The sequence below is a fragment of the Balaenoptera acutorostrata genome, chromosome 2, assembly GCF_949987535.1.
Source record: "Balaenoptera acutorostrata chromosome 2, mBalAcu1.1, whole genome shotgun sequence".
NCBI lineage: Eukaryota > Metazoa > Chordata > Mammalia > Artiodactyla > Balaenopteridae > Balaenoptera > Balaenoptera acutorostrata.
This window is the reverse complement of record NC_080065.1, coordinates 131,434,524-131,448,121: the sequence shown is the minus strand read 5'-3', so window position 1 is coordinate 131,448,121 and position 13,598 is coordinate 131,434,524. Positions and strand designations below refer to the sequence as shown.

Here is a 13,598-nt window from a genome sequence, read left to right as displayed (position 1 = left end):
ATCAAGTTATTTTTCCCAACTTCCCTGAGGAGGAGGATTTCATCAGCATTTTTCACAAACTTGCACAGGATAAAATGAGTTTATGCTCAACTGAGGTTAAAATATAAATTCCTTAATTTTTAGTTCAATTTACCCACAGGTTTACACTGCAGTTCACAGAATTACATTTTTTAAAAAATCATGGTAATAGTATTTAGTAATATTGGCTAAACTCACAATACAAAGTACTGAGTCAGGAAAATAAAATGAGTTACAAAGGCATCAAATTTCAGGGGGAAAGGAACACCAAATGGAGATGGCAAAAAGTATGCACTCAACCTATTCCTCTTGCTGACACAGGATTTTCTGAATCTGATTAGTTGCCATGCGTCATGAGAGAAAAGGGACAAAGGCAACAAAAGAACTACCTGGGAGGCTGGGAGAATGGTAGCTAGGACTTTATAGTAGGTAAATTCCTACTAACTCCATTTGCTAAAATGACTAGTGTAACACTAGACCTCAAAATATACTACTAATCCAGCCTCAGATCTTAACTAAAAAAGACAAGTGACTACCTCTAACAGATGGAGAAACATTAAGACCGATAACACTTCTTGACACTGAATCAAGCAAAATAAAAACAGCTATCAGGAATACTCAGAAAGACAACATCAAAATTGATGTTTAAAGGCAGTAAAAAGAACAAGATTTTGCTATTCTGTTCTTAGAATAAAGGCGTCCCTATCACTGAAGGGTAGTATAAAAAATGAAAAACAGGAATTCTGAATAGAACGGTTGGTAATGACAAGATACCTATGGGCCTACTGATAGACCACTCCGATATGGAAATGGAATACAAAGAGAACAGTTAAAACCTTTTGGCTACCCACCTCCCTTAAAACAAAGTACTACTATTTTTCCTTCCGAAGAGGCAGGGAACAAAACAGAAGCAACACAGAGCCTCCACGTAGAACCACACTGCTTTTAATTAATCTCCTTTTCCCATCACCATAAAAACTGACTGTTTTCTGCCTTGCCCCACAGGTTTTAGAAGCATGTGCCTATAAAAAGGCAAAGATCCTCAACCAACTAGCTAGTATCACTGTTAATCTGTATTTTCAGAATTCAACTTAGCTACAAGAGTCCTATAAAGCATTATTTACATCTTCCTATTAAGTACATTTTCTCCCAAGCCCTCTAAAAAATATCAAATAGGGCCTTTAAAAAAACTGTCTCCGAATCACATGTACCTTACTTCTTCGGTTACTACTCACGTCAATAAAATAAAATCAAATTTGAATTTAAATTTAGTAGTATGACTAAATTTCTCTCATGTACGTATTTCTTACAAGGTAGTATACACTAATAATTCCCTAGTCCCTGAAGCTACTGGGGGAGGGAAGAGAGACAGTTTTGTTTTTTTTTTATTCTCACCCATTATCCAGGTAGCAAAATAATCTAAATTATAATCGCCTTGTAGGGATAACTATGTATCTTCATGCCAGTATCATAATAAATAATCAAATCAATAAAATTATTTAAATATTTGGGGGCTCAATCTCAGCCTGTAGAAAAAGCAGCAGCATACTTATATCAAAAAACAAAAACAAAATAAAACCCAGAACTAGTAGCATAAATATTAACGACAATCTTTTAAGCAAATTAATATTCTTCTCGCCTCATTCCTGAAATCTATTAATTGTCTCTCATCTTTATAAAAAAGATGTAACCTTCGGGCCTCTGTGTCTTCATACCTGAAAATTCTCTTACCTTTCGAACTGCTTCTAACACAACTCCACATTTCATCTGCCTGCATCCCATTCTGGTACCCATCTACCTCTAAACAAGATTACTGAAAAGTTCCTAAGTTTTCCTGATTTCAACACTACCCAAAAAACGAGTGCCATAAAAATCTTCCAGAATACTGCATTCATATAGACCGCCTAGTGCCTGCCTGCCTCATCCATTTGCCTGGTTCTTAAAACTCTTCATAACCTGGTCTCTTATTCAATACATTAACCAATATAAATCCTCCCACCTAACAATTCATAAACTATATTTATCCTCATTTCCTGATCTACGTTTCCCACTACCTGAAACACCTCTCCGAAACTTTGAACCTATTCAAATCCTATCACACATCCTTTATGATAAACCTCAATACCCATGTAGTCCACTCACTTGTCTCTCCGTTTTCTTGAATTCTTATATCTTCTATTTTCGCTGCATAACTTTGCACGCTATTCTCTAATTGTTTCACATGCATTATTCTTGCCTCCTCAATTAGAAAAACTGGAAACTCTGCAAGATAGGGGCAGGGGCCAAGACTTACACTTATTCTGCAAACCCCACATCACCCAGCATTACTGTTGGCCAAGTTGAATAGCTAACTCTATACTTCCCCAGTTTAGCTTCATGAATTTCAACTGAGCAAATAATTTCTTCTACTAATGTAAATTTCTGTTCTTTTTAGCCAGAAGTCTTAATGTCAAAAACATATTTTAAATAACATCAAGGATAATACCTAAAACACTAGGATCATTTTGGAATGCATTCCCACTTGTCCATTTCTCTAGCCCCTAAATGAAAACACATGCTGACTAGTACTCACTTGATACTGTCTGTGAAACTGAAGAGGCAGTTGTTGTGGTAGAAGTGGTAGAGGATGGGGTTGATGATGACGTTGAAGTGGATACCGCAGGTGCTGGGCTACTGGTCGTAGGGGTGGAAGCTCCCACTGCTTGTGCTTGCACTTGCGCCTGCACCTGGGCCTGGGCCTGGGCCTGGGCCTGGGCCTGAGCCTGTGCCTGTGCCTGCGCCTGCGCTTGTGCCTGGGCCTGCGCTTGAGCTTGAGCTTGAGCTTGAGCTTGAGCTTGTGCCTGTGCCTGTGCCTGTGCCTGTGCCTGTGCCTGTGCCTGGGCTTGGGCCTGAACCTGGGCCTGGGCTGCAAGCATAGGTGTCAGTTCTGACTGCTGAATAACCTTAACTCCGTCTGGCTTGGTCCATGCAGATTCACGTGTCCGAGCATTGTAATAATAAACCTGCAGAGAAAGCAAAATCATCAGTATCAAAGAATCTGCCAACTATCATTTATAAACAATAATACAACTATATTTTGTCTTAAACAGTATTAAAAAAAACCTTAGAAAACAGAAAGTACATCAAAGTTGGCTGTTTGTATATGATGAGACTAAAGGTAATTTTTCACTCCTTTTTTCCTTCCCTCCAGTTTTCGATAATGAGCACACTATATTTTTAACACACACCAAAAAAGGAGAACCAAGGTTATATTTTGTGCACAAAGTTAACATAGCGGGCCTGAGACTGCTATCCTTAGAAAGCCCTGCCCACAATGTTGGTCCTTGGCTGGCATCTGGAAACTTAGATTTCAGGAGGGTTCCCATCATTCCCTAACCGATACGAATGGCTCATTATGTTTAAACTGTTTATGCAAACAATGCAGTTTATGCTGAATACATGCCTTCCTGCTGGGAGTCTGGAATTTGGTATGTGCCGGGCAGATGGTGCCAGATATGGGACCAGTACCCAGTGAAAACCCTCGACTCCTCAGCTCAGGAGAGCTTTCCCAGCAGACGACACTTCACCTGCGTGTTCACAATGCCATGTCGCAGGAATTAAACACATTCTACATGATTCCACTGAAAGGACTCCAGAAGGCTTGTGCTTGGTTGCTCCAGACTGCAGCCCATGCACCTCTTTCTCTTTGCTGGTTTTGCTTTGTATCTTTTCTCTGTAATTAGTCTTAGCTTCAAATACAACTACATGCTGAGTCCTGTGAGTTCTCCTAGCAAACACTAAACCTGAGGGCTGTTTTGGGGACCCAAAGCACATATTTAAAATACAGGCTTCCAGAATCATAGGCAAACCTATGTAAGTGCTCCAGGCCACCTTATGTCTGTGCATAAGTCCAATCCAGTGAGCCTTTCCAGGAGTCCTGTCCCACCCTGGCTTACCCAAGGCTCATTCTTAATTGGCAAAGATACAGTCACTGATCTCAATCTGCCAGAACTCCTGTTTTACTCTTCTGTTACTAAGAAGTTAACAACCTAAATACATTTTATAATTTACCTTCCCATCTGGAGTTTTATTTTCAACCCATATCTCCTCAGTAGGAGGCAGTGCTGGAGTACCAGGAGCAGTCACAGGAGGCATTCCTGGTGGAAACATCATACCCGGTGGAGGAGGCATGGTTCCCATGGGTGGAGGCATGAAAGGTGGTCTCTGTTAATTCACAAGAAGTAATGTCACTTGTGTTTATCTTTTTTCCTTCAAATTATTACTAAATTCTACCCAAAAGTAAAGCACTGTAAGAGAAACTAGTTTTATAGTCAATTCAGATACATTTATCTAGGTTGTGTAAGAGAAGTTTCTCTGTAATAAAAATGATTACTAAACAGACTAGAAAGAAGTACATCAAAATACTAACAATAGTCATCTCTGGGTTATAGCATTATGGGTGAGTTTTGCTTTGTTCTTTATACCTTAACTGCCTATTTCATACATTGGGCACTAGATTACTTTCAAAAGAAAAAAACTGATTCTTATTTACAAATAACATAGCAATAACTAAAAAGGAAAAACCAGATATACCTAACCTTTTGTTCTCTTTTCCTACAAGAAAAAAAAGGATATTAGCTAGGAAAATATTCATCATTTCCTATTTTTCAAATAATAATAATGTAGCTCACCAAAGATGTTAACATCAGTAAGTTTAAAAGATACAATAAAAAAAATTATCCCTTTTACTTTTCGGGAAAACAAGAATTTAAATGGTATATATTATAGTTAAAAAAAAAAAACAACAACTCCTGTAACCATTCATTACTGATTCAACACTATCTCTGATAATTCCTTCGACGACTGCTGACCCAAGCCAAGATCCTGAACCAAACAATTTAACTGTAACCGCTATATCTTACTCACTAAAGCAGAAAAGAGGTCTGCCATTTTGAAAACAGATTTTGAACAGGGATTAAAAGATTTCCTCTATAATCTACAAGTAACATTAGAATTCAATTATCCAAAGCATCTTAATCTGGATAATGGAATTGACATTATGCTAATAATGTGCAACTGTATTTCATTTTCCTAAAAATGTTTTCTTTTCCATACTCCAGTTTTTCTGGATTCAGCTCGCTGTCTTTCAAGCATCAGCACACAGGCCCATGTTCTATAAAATATCCACCCCAAATATATCTCATGCACCAGGAGCTGGAAATCACTTGGATTTACTATAAAACTACACAATCATCCATCAAGGCCAAGAAAAGCATCACAATATTAGAAAGTACCCCATTATAACATCTGATATACTTCCATTAAAGGGTTACATTAATCCATTGCATTTTATAATATTCTGCAAGGACTTTAACTATTAAAGGCACAAATTAGAATAAATTCACATGTAACAAGTTATACCACAGTCAGCAGGTCAAAAAGTTACTTCCTATTCTAATCCTGAAGAAAACATAAAACCATTTAACAATTTGTTTAAGGGGGGTGGGGGAAGGGGGGGGCTGCTCATTACTAGGAAGGCAACAAAATTACTAAGCAAAGTATTAAAACCTGGTGTTTCTTCCATAAATATAACCCTATTGAAACAGAGTTAACATCACTTAAACAGTAGCTCATTATCTCTTTCTATTTTTAGTAAGTTCATTCTTGATTATCCAAGCTAACAGAAGGGAGATGATACTACTGTATTTATTTTGTTTCAGAATGGTACAGGCTGAATAAACTAAGAAAACACAGAAACATACTCAGTCAAAAAGAATATAATCTCAAAAGTAGGTATTTTTGAGAGTTGATACCTTCATAACCTCATTTCAGACAATAACTGGGTCTATTTACACTTAAGAGGGATATATGCCTCAGGTTAAAACACCAGAAAAGTTTTTATTTAAAGAAATCCCACAACAATTCTATTTCTAAAATTATAAGATAACCGTACTTTTTTTTCTGGGGAAGGAAAAAAATCCAAATATTGTGCTTAAAAAATGTGTTTGTTGTCACTTTCTAGATTCTATACTAGGCATCATTTCTGGGGAGAAATGGTCAGGAATATACATACATATATATTTAAATTTACTTGCAATATGTATCACTGAAAACAAATTTCCCCTACTCTATACATAAGATTTCAAACTTCATTTCCCATAAAGAAGATGGATTACTAAAGACAATTCTCAGAGATGAAGGCAGGTTAGAACTACCTTATTCAATCCTAACTTAACACATACATTTTTCTATCACCATATACATTTCCAGTCTGAATTTCCATACTAATTATTGTTACCAGTGCTTTTAGAGCAACACATTAATATAAGGATGTTCTCTTTAGTTCCCATTTTCCTAAAAAACCAAGAACGCAGGTTTTAAAGGCAAAACTCATATATAATATTGACACTAATGCCAACAAAGAAAGAGCTACCTCTATATTCTTTACCTGGAGGTGTGGAGGGCCCATAGGTGGAGGAATCCCTCCTGGAGGAGGCATTGGTGGCATATTAGGATCAAAAGGAGGACGTCCAAATGGGGGCCGAGGTGGTGGAGGAGGGCCTCGCATCATACCAAAAGGTGGAGGAGGTCGCATGAGAGGTGGTGGGCCTCGCATCACTGCATTTGGTGGGGGAGCTGGGCCTCGGAACCTCAAGGCCTGCTGTTGAGCCATCCTGTGTGGGAAAGCCATGAATAAATTTTTCTTTCTCAATGTAACAAAAATGTAACTACTCATCTCTAATTACATCAAATTTTAAAAGCCCTTAAGAGCAAGTAGAGTTGGAAAGTCATATTGTACCACTGCAATAGAGTGCATCAGTAAGAATGATCAATGGACACCAAATCTAGGAGGAAATTTAGATGAGGGAGGTTACTTGGATGGTCTTAAAGTATCTTCCCACATGTTTCTTACAGTTGCAAAGAAGGATGAACAAAACACCTATGCGATAGAGAAACTGACCTAATGTGACTGAGAGGGACACAACATTACCTATTCCAGGCAAGAATGCATAACCTCAATCTAATAAGGAGCTATTCGACAAACACAAAATGAAGAATGTTCTATTAGAAAGGGGGCAGCAGGGAGTATATTCTTCAGAAATATTGATGTTATACAGAAAAGACAAAGGAAGGCTGTGGAAATGTTCTAGATTAAAGAGGCCAAAGAGACATGACAACACAATACCAACTCTAGACAGGATCCTAAACTAGAGGGAAGAAATGCTATAAAGGACATACTGGATTAATAGACAACACTGGAATACGGACAACAGATTAAAGTATTTTATCAATGCAAATTTACATTGATAACTGTGCTGTAGTTAAGTAAGAGATCTCTATCCTTAGAAAATAAACACTCAAGCATTTAGGGGTAAAGGGCCATGGGGGGGGGGGGGTGTGGTGTGTGTGTGTGTGTGTGTGTGTGTGTGTGTGTGTGTGTGTGTGTGTGTGTGTGTGTGCGCGCGCGCGCGCGTCTCTTACCCTCAAATGGTGTGTGTGTGTGTGTGTGTCTTACCCTCAAATGGTGTGTGTGTGTGTGTGTGTGTGTGTGTGTGTGTGTCTTACCCTCAAATGGCTCAGAGAAAGAGAGAGCATGTATGTGACCAAGCAATAAAGCAGAACAGGTAAAATATTAACACTAAGCGTACTATTTTTGTTTTTGCAACTTTTTGGAAGTTTGAAATTACTTCCAAATACAAGGTTTTTATAGCAGGGGAGGGTAGCAGCTTAAGAGATCATTAGTATTCTCTAACTAAAGGGAAAGCCCTTCTGTACACTGCACCCCACCCCACCCTTCAATCTCTAGCTAAACACCCTACTGTATTTTCTCCATGGCATTCAAGCAGATAAGCAATATCACATAAGATGGCATTATCTATCTCCTAAGTGCTTTTTTAAAAAAATTATTAACTCTAACAAGTACTTAGTATGTGCCAGGCAGTAACCATAAGCTCTTTTTAAGTTATTTAATCATCATAGCAACCCTGAGATAGATTTTATCAACCTCATTTTACAGATTAAGGCACACAAAAGTAAAATAACTTGCCCAAGGCCACACAGCTGGTTCAGTGGTAAAGCCAGAATTCAAACACAGGTGAATGGCTCTTAAACGCTATACCATGCTTTCTATCTAAGCCCCTTTTGAGCAAGAATTGTCTGTCCTGTTCACCTTTATATCCCCAGCACATAGTTATGCCTGCCCATAGTAAGGCTCAATAAGTATTTGCTGAATGTACCATTGAACACCTAGGTAATACTGTATCTTACAAATAGAGTATATAGAATCTTAATAAAATCTTTACTATAATTTGCCAGTCAATTTACCGAGCATCTATCACAGTCTTCCAAGTAGCTACAATACTCTCCATTATACATGAAATTTACATTTCAGTGCTCAAGAGATGATTAACAATTATATTCCTCATGTACATTTGATGGTAATCATTCTTATACTCTCTCCTCACCAGGCTCTTCCAACTTTCCTACATTTTTCAATCCTGTACTTAAGACTACCCCTCTAAATTTTCCACATCGTAATTCAATTCTGACACAAAAAATCCTAATAAAGAACCAATTTGCCTTCTAGGTGAGCACTAGGATTGTAAACACATCCAGAACTACTATACCAAATATATTTCACCAAATCTGCAAATGATCCTACACTCAATGTTAGAAAGTATGAGTTTAAAAGTGATTGCAGAAAGAATAATCAGTCTTTTTCAAATTATATGCACTCCCAAAAGACAGATGGTCACTGTTATTGAAGCAATGTCTTAACCTTTGGGGCAGGAAAAAACTTAACCACCAAGGAAAGATATTCCATTTCAGCCTTCAGTTAATAATGTACCTTAATCTTAGATTTCCTGAATCTGCTTCTTCCTTTTCAAAAAATCTACACTATTTCTCTTTAGAATTTCACACTTCCTAGTTATAACTTGAAGTTAAGCATTTTAGGTTCTAAAACCATGAGTCAAATCAGGGCTCTGCCTTTTGTTGTCAGGCTGTTCACATGTTTTCTGAGCCTGAATATACTCAGATGTAAATGAGCGGGGGGCGGGGGGGGGGGGAATAGAAATAAAACCTCTCTCTGTTCAATGAGATAATCCCCATGAAACATTTAGGATAGTACCTGGTACACAGTAAACTATTTTAACTATCATTACTTTCATTCCCCCACAAAATCTAGCATAGTGCTCTACCTGAAAAGCACTTGGTGGCCAATTTGACTAGATGGCTTTCAAAGTCTGCCATGAAAATGGTGGCAAAATTCACAAAATTTCCTCTATCGACAGCCTCAAGTTGCCATTTTCTGATGTCAGATATGTATAGCACATGTGCTGAGCTCTTTATATACACTGCTTCATCACTACAACCTCACCAGACCTGCACTGAGGATTAAATGAGCTAATAAAGAACTTGGAACAGCACCCAGCACATAAGTATTAGCTACTATTGCTGTTGCTGTAACATCAGTATAGTATTAGTAAAATACTAATAATTTAGTAAAACACTAAAATTACTGTTAAATGGTATTAATATTAGTAGTGTTAACTATTACTATTACTATAATTATTATTAGCAGGCTCTATATAACCTGGCCCTTGCTGACCTCTCTACAGACTCTAGTCTTTCTGATCAACTACTTGATTACCCTGAAGCCTCTGCAGTTGTTCCCTCTGCCTGGCATGCTTTTCCCCAGATCTTTATATAACTGACTCACTCTTCAGTCTCAGCTCAAAGTTCACCTTAAACTCCTTTCTCACCCTAGTCTCTCCCAGCCCCTCTCTATTTCATTACCCAATTTGAGTTTACAATTATGATAAATGCTATGAAAAAAAATCTCACTTATTTGTTTACTTTTGTATTATCTCTACCCACTAGTACATAGTTTCTCCTTATTATAGTGATGCATCCCAGTGTCCAGGATGGTAGTGTTCAATTATTGTTTTAATAATGATAGTGAACCCTGGGTACTTCCTATATACCTGGTACGGTTTTAGGGACATTGTTTGTACTAAGTCTTTCAATCCTAACAACAACCCAATGAGATAAGTTTGGCACCATTTTTACAGAGGAAACTATGGCACAGAAAAAGAACTTGTTTATGGTAGTTAGTCAGTGGTAACACCAACATATTCTTATCCCCATTACACAGCTGAGGAAATTTAGACTGCAAGTACCTTGGCATAAGTCATAAAGCATTAATAAGTAAATAAAGGCCCTGGGTAAAGGACCTACACAAATATAACTCTAAATCTTAATGGCCCTCAACCATAAAGGAATAGAAAGGCATTTGGAACTCCAAATAAATTCTGTCTATTGTAGGTTATTTGCATTCCTACCACTTTCAATCTTGAGGAAAACAGAAGCCTACTTGCATGAACAGAAACATAAAAAATTTTTTTTACAAAAACAAATGTATTTCCTTAGAAGTACTAAATCCAGATATGCAATCTTCCCAATGGTGAAGACGAGTCTGCAAATACTTTAATATAACAGGAAGAGCAAAAATTTTTTAAATGCTGATATATGGCAGGCAAATTAAAAGGAAGACTAAGTGAGGAGACCTAGGTTCTAATCCAGACCCTGCCAATACCTCGGTGACCCTGTGTAAGTCTCTTCACACTTGCAGGCTGATTTCCTCATTTGATGTGGTTAGTTTGGAATTTAGATCAATCTTAATTAGCATGGAAGGTCCCTGAGGAAAAAGGTTTTTAGTCTGGTTCCAGACTCTACTGCCAGCACCTAGGTCAGTGACTCCCACACTGCACACACTTAATAAATGTGGGTCCACTAAACGGACCATCTCTAAATCTCCTCTATTCATTTATTTACAATATATATACACTGAACACCTTATTCTTCAGGCCTTATGATAGTGACACACCATGACATGCATTCAGAATACAAATACAAAAATTAAGCCCCAATTTCTGCCATCAGAGGCCACAAAAACAACTAATTTCTCTTAAACCATGACAAATGTTAAAATAAAAGTCTACAATATGCTCTGGAAGGAACTTCCAACCCAACAGGCTAAGGTATAAAACATTTCCAACAGAACACACCTAATTTAAAGCCCTATTCAAATCAGTTTTGAAACAATGTCTAGACTACTACTAACGAAGTCTAAAAGGCTACTCATTGTAAAACTGAAGAAAAATACTCTCTAAAATGCAAAGTAATGTTCCCAAATAAACCTGTAAGACTAGTAACCTTCTCTTAAGATCAGAATCAGGAATGAACCTTTCATCACTAACACTGAACGACCCTGGCAATGCACTTTGATCACTCATTACTGAAGTGTACACGTGGGGTTTAAAGGATTTGAGATACATCCCTGAAATAAGACTTTATTCCTGCCAAAGTAAGAATTTTTGTGACCATTCAGAATCTAAAAGACATGACTTTTTCTTTTTCCCTGAAAACCTGAGTAACAATACCCGTTTTCCTTATACAACTTCATCTGCTGCTCTAGACAATACCAGAGTCCTCATAACTTATTCTGCGCTTTTTCATTCTCAAAGACTGACACTGGCACAATTCAGAATGGGAGCTGAACATCTGACATGACATTTTTCCCACCCAGAAACATTAAAAAAAAAAAAAAGTATCAAATACACGTAAAGCTCAGTACCTCGTTTTCCTTAAAAACCACTGACTAAAGATTTTTCTCTCCAAGACACTTAATTACAAATTCCAGAGACAGGGAAAAACCAGGGCAAGAAAGGTCACTGCCATCCTTAGGGCGATGGCGTGAGCAGACAAACAGAAGGGAGAGGAATGGAAGACTGCACCGAGCCTGGCTGCCTGGGTTCAAGCCACTTCCTGGAGCCACGATTCCACCAAACCGAGCCGGTTCTACTTCCCCAACCTCTACGAGGCTCAGTTTCCTCACCTGTAAGATGGGCAAATCACTTAACTGAAGATGGCTCTTGCACTGGGGCCTGCAAAATAAGAACAGCAACTACTCCAAAGGATGGGTGTGAGGATCACAAGAGACAAGTCGAAGGAAAGGGTCCTCTGGCCCCTGGAAGCACCTAACAAACGGCTGCTGCTATTGTTACTACTCACAAATACGGGGTAAGAAACCAAAGGATAAGAGAAAGGAAGGCCGCACGAACTTAATGAAAAGCAAGCACTGTGGAGAAGAAGGAACAGGGCAGACGTGGGGACCCCAAAGGTCGGCGGAAGGCGTGGAGAAGGCCGAGCCGGGGAGTTGCCTGCGGCGTGGAAGGCTTCCGGGAGGAAAACTGGGCCCGCGCCGGCGTCGCGCCGGGAGCAAGGCTGAGGTGGCCCGCGCCTGAGGCGGGGCCCCAAAGCGGGAACGCCGGGTCCGGCCCAAGGGCCGCAGGCCGCGAAGGGCGCCGGGGCCCCGCGAAAACCGCAGGAAGCGCCCCGAGAACGTGCAGGAGGCCGCGACCCAGCCCCGGCCCGGCTCCCTCATTCAAGCCGCCTTCCCTTCCCCCTTCTCCAATCCCATGCGGTCCTGTCCCCCAGTCGCCGCGCGTCTTCGGCCCACCCTCCACCCCGGCCCTCCGCGCGGCGGGCCGAGCCCCTGAGACGCCGGAGCGCCAAGATGTAAGGTAGAGCAGCGCCCTTACCTGAGCTCCCCCGGGTTGAATCGCTCACCGTCCCCCCCGTCCCCGCCGCGCTCCGCCATTACAGAGGGCCGCGTTCTTCCACCCGCCGCCTCAGCGTCCCCTATTGGCCGGGCGGATCGTCAATCTCGCGCGAGAGAGGCGGAGATAGCAGAGATCTGTGAAATGACTGGTCAGACTTTCCATCAATCCTCGAGCTGAGGATGGTATCTGCCTTATTATTGGTGAAAGGGCCCGCCGACTTTGAAAGCGGTATGGAGACAGCCAGTTGATTGGTCGCTCGGAGGCTTTATGGGAAACGAGACTTCAGCAACGGGGAACTGCCGGCGCCCTCTCGCGGTAAGTGAAACTGGGTCCTCCCACGTACTGCTCGGCCTGCGGTAGCCACGTGTCTGCCGGCTTCCAGAAAAGTCAGTTGTGGAGCCATATTGGCCTCATACTGGACATATTGGCTCGGGCCGAGACGATGTCCATTGCGTGAGCCAATCAAAAATCGACCTGGGTCGCCGGTAAGCCAGTCACAGAGTTGCTGTGGAAATGAGCCGTTTCCCCGCTTTTCAGAATCAGGAGTCTTAAGGCACCACCGGATTATACACGTGTTATTAAATAATATATTACTAACTACAAGAATACCTCAAATTGTATTAAATAATTAGTCGCAGGCTAAGAAGTCTTGTAAGTTGCTGTATTAAGTAAGTTGTGGGAGGCAAGCCTCGGCAATTTACAGTTTAAACCATCTGTCCTTCAATTTCAAAATACACTTGTCTGAAATTAGCATACCCTGATACCCAGAAGGAATTCTGAATATTCATTTATCTTTTTATTAAAAAAAAAAAAAACTATAGGCACTGGACTTTCAAAGTCACGATGAAGATGATTTCTACCATTAAGGAACTCAAAATATTAAACTAATAATAGATATATTTTACTCAGACTTAAGCATATATACCAAGCACTGTCCTAATTACTTTCCATGTATTATCTGTTTTAGGCCTCGTA

General features: G+C 39.8%; 1 protein-coding gene across 12 annotated transcripts in view; it reads right to left on the bottom strand.

Annotated features, from left to right (window-relative positions):
- The window catches only part of TCERG1 (transcription elongation regulator 1), a 58,934-nt gene extending 46,193 nt beyond the window's left edge, over positions 1-12,741 (bottom strand). For 7 of the 12 annotated variants that reach the window (XR_009007079.1, XM_057539971.1, XM_057539975.1 and 4 more), the window contains exons 1-5: positions 12,603-12,741; positions 6,446-6,671; positions 4,069-4,221; positions 2,591-3,020; positions 2,161-2,280 (exon numbers count right to left, since the gene is read on the bottom strand). Coding sequence is in view for 11 of the 12 variants with exons in the window: in XM_057539971.1 (XP_057395954.1) it covers positions 2,161-2,280; positions 2,591-3,020; positions 4,069-4,221; positions 6,446-6,671; positions 12,603-12,661 (988 nt within the window). In the remaining variant the exon portion in view is untranslated. The remainder of the gene's footprint in view (positions 1-2,160; positions 2,281-2,590; positions 3,021-4,068; positions 4,222-6,445; positions 6,672-12,602) is intronic. The other 5 variants (XM_057539973.1, XM_007194182.2, XM_057539974.1 and 2 more) reach the window with 1 other exon arrangement.
- Positions 12,742-13,598: the final 857 nt, after the last annotated feature.